Here is a 17544-nt window from a genome sequence, read left to right on the forward strand (position 1 = left end):
TATTTTCTTCAATGGCAAAAGTTGTAGCATAAGAGGGCAAGGAATGTGCGCCTCATGGATGCAGATTTTGCACACACACAAGAAACAAACAGCGCATGCACATAAACACTGGTCCCTGTATGTTTTATGGATGCGAGATGTTTATTCCGGGCGCCACAGGGCTAGTCAAAGGGATTGATGACCGTTAGAAGGGACCGTATAAATCGGTTTGTGAATGTATCGAGCAAAACTTTCTTTAAAGAGGTGACCAAAGAATGTGCCTTAAGGGTATAAAAGTTTCACAAAAGTTTCACTGGACAAACTTACCCGAGTAAAAAGGTTGAAACGAAAAATATGAAATTTCTACCTACTGCAGCCAATAGATGTCGGTAGATTGAACAAGTGGGAGTCGGCAGTGAAGGCACCTAGAGTACCACATTTTTTGGCGTGGGCTACGGTGATGACGCCGCTGTTGTTGGTGACTTGTTTGAGAGGTTCCCCTCCTCATTAAGGCGTGCCCCACCGAGTGTAGAACAGTAGGGCGTCCCAAAGGTTGCTGCCAAAACTCTGCCCGAAAATGTCGGTGGACCTCTTTCATTAAAAGAAGACAATTTTTACCTGTTTGCTGAGAGTTAAGCACATTATGAAGATGACTTAAACCCCAAAACAGCATGGGCGAAAGTTGCAGACAAGAAAAGAGACACAGTAACAACCAGAGAGTGCAAAGCAGACTGACACGTAGCCAAAAATAATTTTTTCGAAAAATAACGAGACAACACATCTGTTTTATTTTTGTTTTATCTTAATCTTTTTTTATACTTCATTTGTAGAATAAAATAATCGTGCACTGACAACTTGTGCGGAAAAGGGTGTGTCACTTCTGGCTCAGAAACATTGTCTGCTATTGCCGAGGTCGAGGACTGCTATGCAGAAAAAAAACAAGCCTCGGACAGCGTCTGAAGAGTGCCTTTTGAATTATGTATTATTTAGCAGTGTGACCGACTGTGGCCTAAGAGCACGGCGCCAAAACATGTCGCCGTAATATTCCCGAAATTTCAAACGGGGGGGGGGGAGCCTTCCCTACTGCACCCTCCTCCGAACGCCCGCGTGCCATGTTATCGTCTGCAACCACGGCATTGCTCAAGCATAGCGTCTGTAGAGAGCCTAGATTGAAGAGAGGGTCCATCTCAGACCAATGGGATAGTCTGCAATCTAATGGTGGACGCCACCTGCGAAGATTGGTCGCAAGTGCGCTTTCGTCCGGCGAGGGGAAAAGCAGGCGGAAAGGCAAAGACGTTTGCAGACGATCAGTGCTTTCGGCACCTTCTCGCAGCTTGTGCAGCAAATGAGACTCGTGAACCACATGACCCCGAACGCAAAGTTGAAAACTCTATAATGCAAGCTGCCTATTTGCCTGCGATAAAGCCGCTCAATGTGTTTGGGTTTGTCTTGCAAGTAGCGTCAAATGTGCCAGTGCACGAGGCCTGGGTCGAAAGCAGCCCTTGGAAGCAAATAATGGAGCATCACTGAAATGAACAGCCCATGGAAGCGAATGGTGGCAGAGCACCCGCTCTTGCTTGTTTCTACAACAGTGATCGGCGGTACTTTTAAAACAACTTTATCGAGAGGCTTTAGCCTGAGAGCTTACAGCTGCCATTTGTCAGTTGTTAAGAAAATCAAACGCCTTTCTTCTGGCAGACGACCGCCATCAGTAGGGATCTCATGTTTTGCGTTTCCGACTTTTTACTCAGGTAAGTCTGTTCGGTGAAATTTATATACCCTTAAGGCATGTTCTTTGGCCACTTCTCTGGAAGAAAAAAAAAACAAAAAAAAACAACAACAAAACAACATTCAGCTCAATACAACAAACTGATTTATGGGGGTCCCTTCAACTCGCACAGTAAACTGCCAAATAAAAAGTTTTTTTTTTGTTTTTTTAGGTTTTTCCTACATTGCTCCCTTCAAACAAAAATTCAGTTTGAAAGAATAATAGCCACCGACGAACCAAATCTAGACCGCCCCAAGAGATACTGACATTCGTGGGAGTGTCCCTGGCAAGTTGACTCGTCAGACGAAGAGTTTCAGCTCAGCAAATTTAAGAACCAAATTAGTAGCCTTAGGAATACATCACGGAGACAGGGCAACCTGAGTGGTGTCTCTGTCAGCACACAAAACTTCAGTATGCTAATAAGAAAGTGCGCACTTAAACTTCCGAAGCATCTGCAAAGCGTCTTAAAAAGGGAGGTTCGGGGTCGGAGTGACGCTGGCTCACAGTAAGCTCGCGACGAGTTCGTTTGAAGTTGCTGAGAATGAGTAATTCCATAGAACTATTTAATATAATGTGCACAAGGCTAGACAGGGCAGGGTTGATCAGGGTTGATAAGTGCATCAGCTGCGGATAACAGTAAAAAGACAATGGTTCTATGTTAAAGAGACAGCTGAATACAGGGTAGTGTGGCTGGAAACGCACTTAGTTCGGTAAGTAGTTAAAGTCCATTTAGTTAGTCGCTGACAAAACCTCCTACACAATTGTCACTTACTGTTTGCTCCTGTGCGTCCCACAACTTCCCACACACCTGCCAAACCGAGTCAACCGAGTCAACCGAGTCCTTCTGTTCTGCAACAGATGACTAAAATCCAAACAAATGTTCCTCTGAAACAAGTGAATAGACAATAAAAACGGAAACCTTTGAATCGGGCAATGTGTTCTGCCATCTAGTGTGCTTTGACAGTACTTACAACATGTAACTTTTTAGACTTTTAAAATGGCTTTACCTACTTTTACTAAAAATTTATAAATTTAATCAAACCTCTAGTGCTATTTACAATATTATTTTTGTTTGGGTTTCTGGAAAGTAACTTGCGAGCGACGTTTGTTGTTAAAACAACCCGCATACAGCTCAATGAGTAACCCAATCTATTAGCGCTTATATTTATTAAATGTTAATTTTCAACTGAAAACTTTGTTTTTATATTTTGATCACTTTTATTTTCGCCAAATTGAGCGGAAAAGACAGAAAGTGCGAGGCATAAACGCGATCAGCGTAAACATCAACGTTCAGGAAAGATGGCGTCCTTCAGGTGCATACTGGCGAAGTTCCCGCAAGCGAGTTTCCTCAAAGTTCTAACCAACACTAACGTTCCCCGGGCTGCCGCCAGCACGTTACGTTACCGTCACTTCTCGTCACATAAGGACGTTCTTCAGCAGTCCCCTTCACACTGCCTCGGAGGTAGTGTAACTCCATCACATGCACTATGTGCACCTCTCATCAATTCGAAAAGGTCCTGTGCTAGTCGGAGCGGTAATCAAGACCAAGACTTGATGAACTGTCCACGCATCGTCTGGCCGAGCTTCTTTCTGACGCTGAAGAACTGGATTCAGGCTACCTTCATCATCAAACCGTACTTGGACAGGAGCTACAACCAGACGGAGTTTTTGAATGGAGCTAAACAGGTGACCTTTGGCTTGACTGATGTCTTCGGCGAGTCTTCGTTTGGCAAAATTTCCGTCACAGTGTGTCTTTAGCCGCTCTGTTGGCGGCAGCTGTTTTGTAGACTCATTTCGCGCATAGCAACGAAATATTCTTAGCCTGAAATTTCACCTCACACTAATAATTTAAAATCAATGACCATCACTTTTTTTACAGCAGTATCGTGTCCGTGGGCAAACAAATCTCGACACGGAACTCCGGACAACTACCGCCATCTATGAGCGACGGCGCCAATCAGACAACCGGCCAGCCGGTTGTCTGGTTGCCGCCGTCGCTCATAGATGGCGGCAACCTTTCCACTCTGGTTTGTTGACTTGCGGCCGGCCATTACTTCATTCCCACTATAGTACAGCTTCGCTGGTCTTCCTTCACCAAAACAAAAAAGCTAAACATTTTTTTTTTTTTTTTTTACGTAAGAATAATTGTTAACAGCTTAATCACAAAAACAATACTAGAGATAAAAGACAGAAACTGGTGGTTTCACCTGTGTGTTGTACTTGTATAACTAGGGACATCTCCAGATTTGTAAAAGGAATGCACCTAATGGGGTATCCACATGAAGGAGAAATCCGCCACTTTCCTCCGCGGAGCGCGCATCACGTGAGACATACGTCATCCCTTTTTGACGCCTCAAGGCGCCCTTCTCCTCCGTGGCGGAGACGTGGAGGCTTCGTATTTTAGCATGAGAGCTCCGCAGGTGCACGCGGCGGAGCCAAGGACGGAGTTTCCCGGGTTGTTGACGTCACAAGCTCCTTCCGCGGAGTTCTCCTTCGTGTGGATACCCCTTAAGAGACGTTTACACCTACGCATGCTTTTCAAAAGTTACCTATAGTTAGAAATAGTAACATCATACCAAGGGCACTTTTTCACCCCCAAAAATAAAACAGCATTTGAGATACATGAAAAGCACCTATACTTCGTTTCACCTCAAGTCCGGACGCAGCTGGCCCTACAAGCTGATAGAACCAATCATAGCGTCAAAAGAGCAGGTCCCCGGGCCTTCCCTGTACATGACTGCCTAAACAATGATGGACAGAAGCATGACGGCGCGTTTCTGAAGCCCACCAGCAAGCAGGGTCGGCTGTGTCCAGACTTAAGGTGAAACGAAGTATGGTTACTGATTTCCAGTGACTAGTACCCAGGTACCTTGCAACCCCAATCATCCCTTCACTGTTGGCTACAGTGAACGTGATGGGTTTTCGTGTTTTGTCACAGGTGGCGAATCTCGTTTATGTTTCTAGGCGTTAACGTACGTCTCTGCCCTGGTGGCCAGAGGAGACTTCAAGTCCTTGGAAGGCCTGGTTGCCAGCCCTGTAAGTGACGGCATTCGAAGGTTGGAAAGCTTGGACGTGCCGGAACGTGCTGTACTTCGTTTTGCCGTAACTTGGCGAGCACGAACGCTTACGGCCTTCTCCCCCAAGCCAATCAGAGCAAAGGAGGCAAAGCACGCGACTGTTTTTACCAAAAGGTGCAGGGGCGAGACGGCAAGTCTAGCAGTTGGAGGAGAGGGGAAGGAGGAACTCCTCTCTTACCTGGACCCTCTCTCGCATGTCCCAGACGTTGCTTTTGTCCCCCTATAGATGATTAGCCTGGTGCTCAAAATTGGTATAAAGACGGCTTTCCTCTTTCTCTCTCTCTCCTGCCTGTGGCTTTGACAGCACTGCGCACAACTGGTGAGGTACAGTCTAGTGGCAGGCCTTCCGATGCACCAACTGGCTCGGTGGGGCCGTAACATTCACCGTTTGCCAAGTTACGACGAGTCAGAGTGGGGTTGGAAACGCAACTCCACATCAGTCCCTTGCCAAGTGGTCAACTTCTCTTATTGATTGGGGAAAGGCTACCGCTAACTAGTTTTTTCCAGCTCAAAAAATCTAAAACTTGCTAAAGGAATCTTGAAAAACCGCCAGATTTAAGGCGCAGGCCAGGAATGACTGTTTTAACACCATGTTTCAATGTTTGCCTCCTTTTTATCTCAAAGGTATCGCGAGTGTTATTCCCACAGACAGCAATTTTGTCGAGAGTGAGTAAAAATAACGACACTGCGACTCTAGCTCAGCACAGAAATTAAGCCATTTACGACCGACAAACATAAATGGGAGCACATTTTAGTTGGCCAGAAAGCACACCAACACGACATGAAAACCGCCAGAAATCTCACTGACTGCAAAACCATAATTTCCCCCGCAAAACAACTCTGAAAGCCGCCAAATTTAGCGGGAAACCTGCTAAATTGGCCACACTGCTCTAGAGCGACTGAATTCTTAAATTCTAGGCTAGGTGCGCAAGCTACCGCTTGTTATAAAGGGTACAGCCATTACCATCCATGCATCCTTCCATCCATTCATCCAATCAGTTAGGCTTGGGCAGCTGCCCTTAATTCGCCCCGAATTTCTTCTCGGCACCGCCATTTTGGTGCCTAGTGCCGGGCGGGCGCAATCGGCGACAGTTAGGATTAGAAAGCCAAACTTTTTGAGCTTTGGACACTGCGTCGGGAGGCTTGGGCAACAGCGTCTCGCTCTGTCCCGATCTGTTTTAACGTCTTTGGAGGACGGAAAACCGTTTCCAGTGGTTTCAGGTAGAGCTTAGGGTGAACTGCCAGCCACGGTTTTAAGGACCAAGATGACTGAACTGTCGTTGCACCGAAGCGAAGCTTACTCAGTGGCTAGCTACCTCCATACATACTCCTAGTTCTCTTTCTTAGACAGGTAGTACTCCACTTAAAGGGCAACTCCGCTTCATTTTTGGTTTTGAAAAAACAATGCAGTCCTCTTTAGTATCGCCTAGGAAGACCACACGTCAAATATTACGACGCAGTTCTGTCTAAATGTTTCTTAAACGGTCCGGTAAACTTTGCAACTCGCCAAGTTGCCGAAATCGGCTGACTCGAGCGGGCGAATTCAGGCGCAACCAACAGCGCAGTCAAGGCTACGGCATAGGCGGAGCCAACATTGAGCTAAACGTCATCACCATGGCCCCCTTTTGCTTGTTTTTACTTCTCTGATCGAGCGTAGTGCATGACGTCAGCAACGTTGCCTCTCGGCGCTCAGCAGTGTCCACGTGATTGGCGTACGCGCCTGCGCAGCGCGCTTCTTGGGAGCAGACCAACCGCCCGCCGTGGTCCCGCCGTTACCGCCGTCTTCCTCATCACAACCACCGTCGTCGTCTCACCGTTTGTGATTATTGCCTCTCGGAGTTTCGTCCACACTATGGACACCACATGTGCAGAGTCGCAGACTTATGCCGCAGTTGTGCAGACATCGTCGAATGCCGTAGACACCAAAACGTGGCGAAGAGTGCGGTGCAGATGACACTCGCACCTGCCGCACGCGGCACGCCCTCCCCCATCCCGCCCATCGTTGGGCCGAGGATCACGTGACATCTCATACCACGTGATGGCCATGTACTTGGCGGCCCGAGGCCAATGTTGCCGGACGGAGCCGAAGTTTTGGTTTCGATTTCCGCTCGTGTTTAAAATTAGATTTAGAAATATATACCCCATTTTTCGCGTTATATACCCCACTTTTCGCGAAGCAAACGATGCAGTGTCTTTTACTAGGGCTTTTTAATTCGAAATCACTCATTATCCCGAAATCTTCATAATTGAGCGGAGTTGCCCTTTAAGAAATAGATTACCGTGGGAAACATTGCCAATAGGCGAGTGAGGTTTTTAGCTTTTTTGGCCCAATTCCCCCTCCCCCCCCCCCTTCCCAAAAGGTCATCCCGGCAATATCCCACACTGCCTGGTCGTGGTTAGAAAAATGCAGAAGGGCGAGCAAATTGACTTAGAAGGGAAAGGGGACGAATCACACTTTTGGTTTCTGGGCTAGGCGGTGCAAGCTTCCATCCGTTATAAAAGGCACAGCCATTAGCATCCATGCATCCCTCCTCTGTTATGTGGGTGACTGCCGATTGGCAATATTATTTTTAAATCTTTTAAACATAGAAAAATAGAAAAATTTGATGGGGAGTGGTGCACCATTTGGGGGGATCGGCGGTGAGTGTGTTGGTGCACCACAGCTCGGTGAGCGAAAGCTCGCGCTGTGGGACCCAATGATCCCGGGTTCGATCCCCATCCCTGCCAGTTTCGATCTGGGTGTGCTTCGTACCGGTGCGCATTTCTGTAATCACCACTGCATAACACACGTTAAAAACCTCCGGCTTGAAGACGTATTGCACGGGCTAAATTTGTCACCTACAGTGGAGACGCCCATTGGGACCAACTGATTTCCCGCTGTCTTAACAAGCGCACAGCAGAATCACTTCAGTAAACTTTGTCAAAAAACACTTTTGCAGAAAATAACAGTTTGGCCTGCATTGCTAATTTTGACGAGTGGCGCACAAACGCATGGAGTGTATGCGCCCTCCTGTAGCATCTCGGTTTTCGACTTGTTAATGGTTACTGTACTCTACCTCAGGATGCGCAAGAGTGGCGGTATTAATGGCCGCTACATTTCATGCAGACCATTTCCGAAGTGCAGAGGAACTATTCCCGCTTCACCGAAGAGCAACGTCAGAAGCTGTCCGTGGAGCTCACAGACATTTACTTCTGTTTCCTGTACCAGATTGGCATCATAATGGACGACAGTAAGTTTACATACTTTTATATCTCGCGGAGCAGAAAGGCTTATGCTGGGTCTTTCTGCGAAGGCTTTAAAAAATAATAGATCTAGGGCAGTGTTGCGGAATGGGCACCTCCATTCCATTCCATTTCCATTCTGGGGAATTAGAGTTTTCGATAATTCAATTCCTTTCAGCTCCTAGGAATGGGAGCAGTGGGCCCATTCCCACTCCTGGAATGGCTGAATCGTTCCATTTCATTCCTCTAATTCCTAAACGTAAAGATTGGCATTTGACAGCTACATTGTGTTGCCGGCATAAGCAGCATAAAGCTGACATTATCAACGCTATTGCAAAAAAATGCTAATGGCCTCAAAAAAGCACCGATTTGACTAAGCGGAGCGCTGGTGTACTAAAGTGTTTGTTTACATTGTACTGCAAACACCAAGAAGGCCCTTTGATATGTCGATGCTTGTTTAAGACATCGGGCTTTCGACCATGTGGCTCACAACGAACAGCAAAACTCAAATCCACTCATTTTCTTTCTTTTTTTTTTGCAATCTTTTTTTTTTTGCATTTGATTTTTAGGACATACGCGGCCAGCGTGTTTGTTTGGTATTACCTAAAAAATATTGAGTTTGTGCGTGGCACAGAAATCAGCTATATTACTGTATTCTTCAAATACACCAGCAACACGGCTAGTACGCTGCTGGAAGCGACTCCATGCACAGCGGCAAGAACACATCCTCTGAAAAAGTGCAACCTCTACAGTGCAGCATGAGGGACCGTGTAGACCATGTCACGAAACTGTCTTTCAGCAGGTCTAGTCAGTTTGGTCATGCAACAACAGCGGTGACGATTTTCTACTTCACCTTATGATGAGCTGCAGCAGACAGCATGAGTGCCTTCTAAGTGTCGTGTGACCCTGGGGCGCAGCAACGTGCCGTACATGTAGTCCTGCTCACGGTGCTGGATTGCCTGGGGTCACTCGTAGTGTCCGCAGCGGTCCATTGCAAGGTGAAACAAAGTATGCAGAGACTCAAGTCAAAGGAAATGAGTGGGAATCCGTTAGCTTGCTTGTAACCCTAACCCACTTCAATGTAAAACATAGAACACAGAAAACATGCATCGGAACAAAGATCAAGAGGCGGACTTACACATAAAAATTCAGTATAAAAAAACAAGCGTCGGAGCAATGTGCAAGAGAAGAAAAGAGAAGTGAGTCTCGCTTTGTTTTAATGCCGAAGCGAACCCACATTTTGCACTTCAAAGGAGTGTGCGCGAATGAACCTGGAAGGCAGCAGGGTTGGCCGCCTGCTAAACAATGCTCCTTGAACTATAAGAAAACAATAACTGATTATCTTTCGGCAGTGCGCGAGTCAACGAGTTATCAGAGCTGATGAGGAGCCGAGCAAGGCAGTTTCTTTCTTTGTCGCTCCCTTCGTTTCTTTTGCTTGGTGCTTGGTTTCTTACTTCGCTCTCGCGTAACGCCGGTGAAGCCCGTCGCCTGCGCCTCCGTGAAAGGTGCCACCGCCACACAACCCTCCCCCCCGACCCTGTGCTCTTTGCTCTGACGCTTGTTTTTTGTATTACATTTTCTTGCGTATAGGTTTGTGAGGGCTCCTCGCGGGCTAGCAGTTTCCCGCTCATTTTATTTCTGAGTAACTGACTTGCTGACCGGCTCGGTTTAGCTAACTGTAAACACAAAAAAAAAAAAAAGAACCGGGCCCATTCCATTCCCATTTCAGGCAAAAGGCATCTAATTCCATTCCCATTCCATTCCCCTCAACGTTGCTGCCATTCCATTCCCATTCCATTCCGGGGTCGCGAAAATGCGGAATGATTCCGGAATCATTCCAACTCCGGAATGGCAACTCCGCAACACTGATCTAGGGTGTTCTATAAGAAAGAGAAACTCTTTTCAAGAACAGACTGCCAGCCACAGCGGACCTTGGGGATGAAAAGAAGCACCGTAATTTCCTAAATAATTATCTTTAATTGGTGAATTACATGTTTACTTCGTCAAAATAAACAAAAGGTTTCAATTAGAAACTTCCTGAGCATCGTCGAAAACCCCTAAATCAGTGAATTTTCGATTGACAAAGTGTGAGGATGCGTTAAATTTACCACTTTAGCAGCAGGCACAAGGCCGGTGATGTGAAAACAAGAATGATATTAATATTATATGTGTTTTCGCATTGCCGGGCTTGCACTGGCGATTTTGAAGCGAATAGTAGTTTTGGCCAAACATTTCCGAATCATATATTGAATAGTTTAAGCTTTTAAATGAAAACCGAGCTAAACTCGTGAAGGTAATTCCCAAGCTTCGGCTTGTCTAGCCAAGTTTATTTTAATCCAACTATAGGGTGGTCGAAGTCACCAGGCTCAATCTAAAATGGACCGTAAAAATCAACGCCTGCACGTAGCAATCTAAACCTTTCGTCAGAGGTGTATTTCACAGGTTGGTTTTTCTTGTAAAATTACAATGCGTAGTTCTCTTTCTGTAAAAAATAAGGCCAAGAAACTTGCCAGTGTCTACGGCGGGCAGCGACGCAGACGACAGGGGTTCAGTAGCGGCTATGTTTGGCGTTCGTATTGATAGATGGCGACGGGAGCAGCGTCCGAAGGTGCAGCCAACCAGTGAAAGAGAGCAGACGGCATGCAGACGAGATCCGTTGGCAGCAAAGGCGCCGCCGTTATGCAGATGCTTTTTTTTACTTTCAGTTTTACTTTTATTGTCCGCACTTATGTTTTAACCGAAGGTACATTTCAAAAAGATTATGTTCATTTTAATAAACATTGGTGGTCGCGCGCCGTCTCGATAGGGAGGTAGTGCCATCTATCAATACAAACGCCAAACACACCCTGCTACTAAACCTATGTTGTCTGTGTCGCTGCCCGCCGTAGACCCTGGCAAGTTTCTTAGCCTTATTTTTTACGGAAAGAGAACTACGCATTGTAATTTTACAAGAAAAAAAGTGAAAGCCGTTTACAAATCCCTGTAACGCCGAATTGGAGCGCAGCTCTTGAGGAGGAGGAGTGAAGTGTACTGAGGGGAGGGTAGACCCCTCCTCCTTCTCCTCCTCCCCCCTCATTCTTTAATATGCTCCGGGGGGGGGGGTCACGTGACCTCGGGGGGGGGGGGGGGGGGTGTCACGTGACTTCGGGGAGGGGGGTCACGTGACCTCGGGGAGGCGTGACCTGGGGGTCACGTGACCTTGGGTGTCACATGGGGGTCACCTCAAGGTCACGTGACCTCAGAGGGGTCACGTGACCTCAGAGGGGTCACGTGACCTGGGGGGTCACGTGGGGGTCTCCTTGGGGTCCCGTGACCTTGAGATGACCTTCAGAGGGGTCACGTGACCTTGGGGGTCACGTGACCTCGGGGATCACGTGACCTTGGGGAGAAGACCACGTGACCTCGGAGGTCATGTGACCTCAGAGGGGTCACGTGACCTCAGAGGGGTCACGTGACTTGGGGGTCACGTGACCTTCAGAGGGTCACGTGACCTTGAGATGACCTTGGGAGGGGTCACGTGACCTGGAGGGGTCACGTGACCTTGGGATGACCTTGGTTACGCCGACGCCAACGGCGACGCCGCTCAAGCCGGGAACGGGCCCCTAAGAGCTGCGCTCTAAAACCGACCTGTGAAATACACCTTTGACGAAAGTTGGAATACATTTTAGCGCTCAAAAAACCGGGACAAAGAGGCGAGAAACAGACAGCACAGTGCGCTACTAACAACTGATTTTATTACGTGAAACGACACTTTTATACCATCAGAGTTTCTGATTTTGCTCCGTCACTAGCCAACCCGGTGCCAGGCCGCGTCATTGAGGAACGCACGCTCCTTGTCCAGTAAATCAATTGAGGCCACGCTGACACATGCTGCACCACCCTTCCTAATCTCATCTGCCTCGATTATCTCCCTCACAGTTTTTTCCTTGTGCCGTGCCAGAATCTTGCTCTCGGAAAACAACGGCATACACTTGCACCTTTCACAATGATCAGACAGATGACCGTCCCGATAATTTCCTACTTTAAGTTTGTGCTCCCTCAGCCTATCATTAACACACCTACCTGTCTGACCTATATACTTGTTTCCGCATGATAAGGGGATCTGATATACTACTCCCTCCGCACATTCAACGAAGGGATCCCTGTGTTTTACCGCGCAGCCAGAAGGGGCCTTACAAAAAGGATCTGTCATCCTACATAATCTACTAAGTTTGTTTGGTGCGGAAAACACTACTTTCACGTTTGATCTATTGGCCACCTTCCAAATTCCAAAACCAACTAGCCCAGCAATCGACTCTTTTGACGAAAGGTTTAGATTGCTATGTGCAATGTTTTACGGTCCATTTTAGATTGACCCTGGCGATATGGACCACCCCATATATATTTATTGTCTGTGGCCTCCGAAAATTTAATGCCTACATTATGATGGCAAGTAAATGAAGCAAGCGACATAAAATCCTATAGATATGTTCGTGCTACATCTTATCGATAGGATTTAAGAGTACTAGTCCTGTTATGCGCAAATATCTTTTCTTCACTTCCACCTGATTAACCCCAGTTGTCAAGCATCTCTCTTTCTCACATATACTGCTAGACCAGGCACGTAGCCAGAAGGGTGGCCCATGGCCGCCCCCCCCCTCCCCGAAATCTTCCATTTTGTTGGGGCCTTCTCTCCCCCCTCCCCTCATACAACATTTGGTCATGGGCGAGCCCCCCTGAAACAAAGTCCTGGCTACGTGCCTGTGCTAGACCATATGTTGCACGGCAAGATGTGGGTGACGTGATGCTGGGATTATGTTGGCAAGGTTAATTCTACCGTAAACCGGTTTTGGAGGTTCAGTGGAGACCGGAAACCGTCAAGTCAGTTGGTCTTTCCGTTCTTGCAGGGAACGACCAGAGGTTCGTCGAAGCAACCGTCGTCTACCATTACATGCCCGGTCTGGAAAGGATACGACAGTCACCTTCGCTGCCAGACGAGACCATGGAGCAGGTCCGGAGTAGGGTGCACGTCGCCAACTACAGGTGATGCCACTTTTTCTAGTTAAAAAGGCGACGATTACGGCATTGGCATTAGTCGCGAGCATGTTTCATGTCGAACCAAATTGCTCAAAGGTGTCCCAGCCCCTACACTGCTTAAAGACGATCCAAACTTGTTCGCAGACATGCTTTTGCTAGACGTGCTTTTTCAACTAACGCTGCACTACAGTTACCGACAGGGCAAAAATGGCAGGGAACCTCCTTCGAATGTCAGACTTCCAGCATGCGCACGTGCCCTCCACCATGCTTTGACTGTGTGTGCACGCTCGGAGGCGAGGTGGGGAGCTTGCACTGGTTGCGGGATGACTAAACTCCCCCCTGCCATGCCCATCCCATCTGCAACTGTAGTTCTTCGACGTCCAACATTTTTTCCAGTTGTCTCTTTTTTTTTCGCTATTTCTTACTTTTTCAGCATTGTTTTATTGTTTTAATTGTTTTATGGTCTAAATCATTAAAATTATGGGTAGCTCCGTTGGTTGGCTGTAACACAACAATCTGCTTGTTCCCAAAAGTAATACATTTTGTGCAAGTGACTCACAAATCTGTCTCTTATAAAAGGTGTGAAATAACTAAATGCTAGGTTTTTCCTTTTTTTTTTAAGCATGGAATGTATTTTATGGGTTGTTTTTTCACGAGAGATTCGTCATGAACAAGCACCATGAGGGGGTGACTCACTGGGAGCATTACACAATCCATTTTCCCCACTAATTTCAGCGAAGGAAATCAATGTCACGTGATCAATAAAAAAAAAAGTACTGTAATATCCAGAGAGATGGCCCACCTAAAAGCGAGAGCAAATTGGGTGAATACGAGGAGTGGGCTAACTCTCGGCGTGCAATCAAGAAACTTTGTAAGAGTGCCAAGCTTGCTTTCACATTGAGGGGCAATGGAGCGTAGAAAACTGTCCTTCCCAGTTTGCAATGTTCATTTATCTTCCGAAGTGACTGAATGACACCAGTTCTGCCGCGGTCACCGTGGGCCAAGGCCCCGCAATTATTAGAGGTGGGTCATCTTTTGGTGTTTTCTGAAAGAATAGCAAATCGTGCCAAAAATAGGGGGCAGGTTATCTTTCGGGGGTTGGGCACCTCTCGGAATATTACGATGGTTTGCTCGCTAAATTTAGCGGGCAAATTGATGTCACGCTACCTAAACACCAATTCTGGTGTTTAGGTAGCGTGACCCATTGAATTGAGAGGGGGGGGGGGTTCAACAATGCGTGACCCGGAAACGCTCAACTGACAGAATAATTCAAATTCTTCGTCGAATTTGGCGAAGAAAAAAAAAAATGAGTAAAACAAGTACACGGTTTTACATCCTGCACTCCCGGGTGTTTGTTGGCACGACGAAAAGTGCGCATTTGTTTTACGTCACACCTTCTTCGCGCGCAGGTTCATCCGCGAATACACCAAGGGTGTGCAAGGCGACTGGACGATCAACCAGCTGAATCACTTCAAGCTGGGACCGTGACCGCCCCCTGTACGCAGAACTTTGAACGCAGGTCGATAGCAGACCCGTTTTCTCCCATACCTACACGTAACCGCGGTGCCCCGAAGGCGTCTCCAGCCAGCGTGTTTAGCATCTTGTCCCGAGGCAGAAACCGACGATGTCGCAGAAGCCAGAGCGTCATGCCGTTGGACGTCGCGGTCCCGGCGGCAGGCCGTGAACGGTGAAAAGCACAAGCGAATGCATCCATTCGACGACAACGCTCCTGTCGTTGTCGTCGACGGGTGCTGCGGAGACAAGTGAACGCGCAAGCGTCGTTGCGCCGTCCCGACCTTTGGCTGCCGAAGCCTCCGTGGACTGTCCCAATGGAGAGAGAAACCTGCGTTGGAACGGATGTCTCCCACATCCAGCACCACCACTGAGACGCCGCCGGGACCACGACCGGTAACACTTCTAAGACGACGCCAAGCAGAAATTGAGGGACCGCTATTTTTGGACGCAGTAAACACGCCAGAGTCTGAGACGCATTCACGGCACTGCAACGTAACGGCGCCTGCGGCATAAATTGTCGGCAGGCTTTCTTCAGAGACACTGTAAATTGATGCACTCCGTCCGACGAATAAGCGTCGAATAAAAAAATTGAGTTGTCAAAAGAACAATGTTTTTTTCCAAAGAAAGAGAAATTATGCATACCAGTTACGCCCCTCGAAAGTATGCAGAGAGAAAGCCGTCTGCTTCTCGCGTGGGAGTTGCGGCGAAGTCAGGACGACGCCGAGCTCAGATTGGCCATGATTGAAAGGATAGTGGGTAAACTTGAATGCTAGATGCCTCGAAGTCTACCCACTATTTTTCAATTGGCCAATAGGTGCTTGGCATTTTGACATCATCGCTACCTCCTGTGCAAGATGCAGACAAACCTGCTCTCAGCTTTCCTGTCCAGACAACTTTTTTCGTTTGAACACATTTGCAAGTCTTCGACTGGCAGTCGTCGCAAACGTGTAGTTTGGCAATGTTTGCAACCACTTGACTCGCTCATTTCGTATACAACATTGGTTCGTGCGAGTACTACTGGGCAGTCGAATCGTCTCAGTCTACAGGCAAGATGTTCTTCCTGTTTAGGCACAATTTAAGCTTAGCTGGGACCATGTGCTGGAGGGGCATGCCTATATTAAAGACTTAATCATGTATTTAGTATTCATAATATTTCAATTGTATTAAATTTCTGTTTTCTTTTTGCCACTTAGCAAATACCTGTCAAAGTAATGACTAATCGGATAGATTATAATTGCTGCCAGCACGTTTCACAAGGGTAAAGATAAGCAGAAAAGGATCCTTTGCTGCTTAGAGTTCAGCCAGAAGTGCCAAAGCACAGGCACACTAAAGGGTATACGCCGAGCGGCAAAAACAAAATAACTGCATTGCAAAATGCCAGCGCACGAGTTTTTATGACAACAGCCGATAAAATTCATGGGTCTCGTTGCCTTTCAGAGGACATCAGGCTGGTTCAGACATCTGCAATCAGCGTGTTAGCTACGGCTGCGTCCGTTGCAACCGGAACGACCGCTCTGAATTACATTCACATTTGGTGTGAAATTATGTGGCATCAAGGAAGGAAACGGCAAATAAAAACATTAAACTAAACGTTCTGCAACAAATAAATATCTTAGAGCCCTTCCACTTCACGTGCAGATGGAGGACCAGCAAAGCTGTTTTTTTTTACGTCTAGGACAGTGCCTAGAGGACGACCTCTAGGACAACTTCTAGGATGACGCCTAGGACTACCTCGAGGACGATGCCTAGAGATGATAACAAGGGACCAGGACCTCACTATCTAATAATGCCAAGAAAGGCCGAGTCACGCTGGTTGCCCCCATCTTTGTTTTTATTTATTCATACTTGTCAGGACCAATAGGGAGTTTTTTTGTCAACATCCACGGACACATTTTTCCCCAGATCCTAGCGCATAACAGCTTTGCTTTAAACGAAAAGGTTTGAACGAGGCATTAAAACAACAGCGGTATCGTGCGACCGCTGTCAACACGCTCAGTCGGTCAAGGATTTTTTTTTTTTACATTGAAGCTGGGATATGTTAGGGTCTGGGAAGAACTGCGTCTCGCATGTCGACAGAAAACTCCCCATTGGTCGTGACAAGTATAAATAAATAAAAACAAAGATGGGGCAACCAGCGCGAGTCAGCCTTCCTTGGCATTAGTAGATAGTGAGGAACATCATCCCTTGTTATCATCTCTAGGCATCATCTTCAAGGTCGTCCTCTAGGAGTCGTCCTAGAGGTCGGCCTAGGCATCGTCCTTGAGCTTGTCCTAGAAGTCGTCCTTGAGGTTGTGTTAGTTGTCCTTGAGGTCGTCCTCGATGTCATGAAGATAACAGCTTCGCTGTTATCTTCTCTACAATTTTTGTAGAAATTATTTTTGAGGTTTTACAGTTTGGGTCACATCCTGACAAAAAAAAATCCCATCTTCTGGAAGAAAGAAACAACACCCCACCCCTGAAAGGAGCAGGCACACTATATATTCTTTTGTTTAGGAATTTTTGTTTGAGTAGAACAAGATGCCCGGAAACTACGCCGGAGGTTTGGGTAGTTCACTTGCTCAATAAAATCTGCTTCTTATTCCAGATACGCCGAGGAGCCAAAACATTAGGGCCACCCCTACGCTGTGGGAATGAGCGCGCCCAGCAGATGCGCCCATACGCATTACCTACTTGCCTGCCGATGCGGACGATAGTCAATGGCTGTCGGGGATATGTAAAGTGATCATTTTGTCCACTATGTGTGCATGTAGTACATTGAAAGGCTGCCCATTTAAGCAGCTGTGACGAAGGGCAGATTGTAACGACCCCAAGGCTCGGAGCAAGTATCTGGAAAACTGCAGAGCTCGGTGGGTGTTTATGAGCTGCCGCTGTTAGTACTCATCAAGAGTGGGAGGATGACTGTGAAACAGTTAATAGACGCTGAGGTGTTGCGCGTCCGCGCTTCATCAGAAAATCTGGACGTCGGAA

The 17544-nt window shown here is 47.2% G+C and overlaps 2 protein-coding genes across 2 annotated transcripts in view; one reads left to right on the plus strand and one right to left on the minus strand.

The window, feature by feature from the left end:
* The window catches only part of LOC8036132 (S phase cyclin A-associated protein in the endoplasmic reticulum), a 126068-nt gene extending 123434 nt beyond the window's left edge, over positions 1-2634 (minus strand). The window contains exon 1 of the mRNA XM_042288939.1: positions 2520-2634. The gene's annotated coding sequence lies outside the window, so the exon portion shown is untranslated. The remainder of the gene's footprint in view (positions 1-2519) is intronic.
* Positions 2635-3003: 369 nt separating this feature from the next.
* LOC8036133 (m-AAA protease-interacting protein 1, mitochondrial) lies at positions 3004-15198 on the plus strand. The gene is made up of 5 exons (XM_029983144.3): positions 3004-3433; positions 4712-4783; positions 7931-8054; positions 12933-13068; positions 14472-15198. The coding sequence occupies exons 1-5, from the start codon at positions 3047-3049 to the stop codon at positions 14548-14550; spliced, it is 798 nt and encodes a 265-aa protein (XP_029839004.3). The 5' UTR covers positions 3004-3046; the 3' UTR covers positions 14551-15198.
* Positions 15199-17544: the final 2346 nt, after the last annotated feature.

The sequence above is a fragment of the Ixodes scapularis genome, unplaced genomic scaffold (genome assembly GCF_016920785.2).
Source record: "Ixodes scapularis isolate PalLabHiFi unplaced genomic scaffold, ASM1692078v2 PGA_scaffold11__112_contigs__length_91849675, whole genome shotgun sequence".
In the NCBI taxonomy this organism is placed as follows: Eukaryota; Metazoa; Arthropoda; class Arachnida; order Ixodida; family Ixodidae; genus Ixodes; species Ixodes scapularis.

Excerpts from the sequence above, each read along its gene's own strand:
- LOC8036133 (XM_029983144.3), top strand. The coding sequence starts at position 3,047 with ATGGCGTCCTTCAGGTGCATACTGGCGAAGTTCCCGCAAGCGAGTTTC. Across the intron at positions 3,434-4,711 it reads TTTTGAATGGAGCTAAACAG|GCGTTAACGTACGTCTCTGC; the intron begins GTGACCTTTGGC and ends TTATGTTTCTAG. Across the intron at positions 13,069-14,471 it reads GTGCACGTCGCCAACTACAG|GTTCATCCGCGAATACACCA; the intron begins GTGATGCCACTT and ends CTTCGCGCGCAG.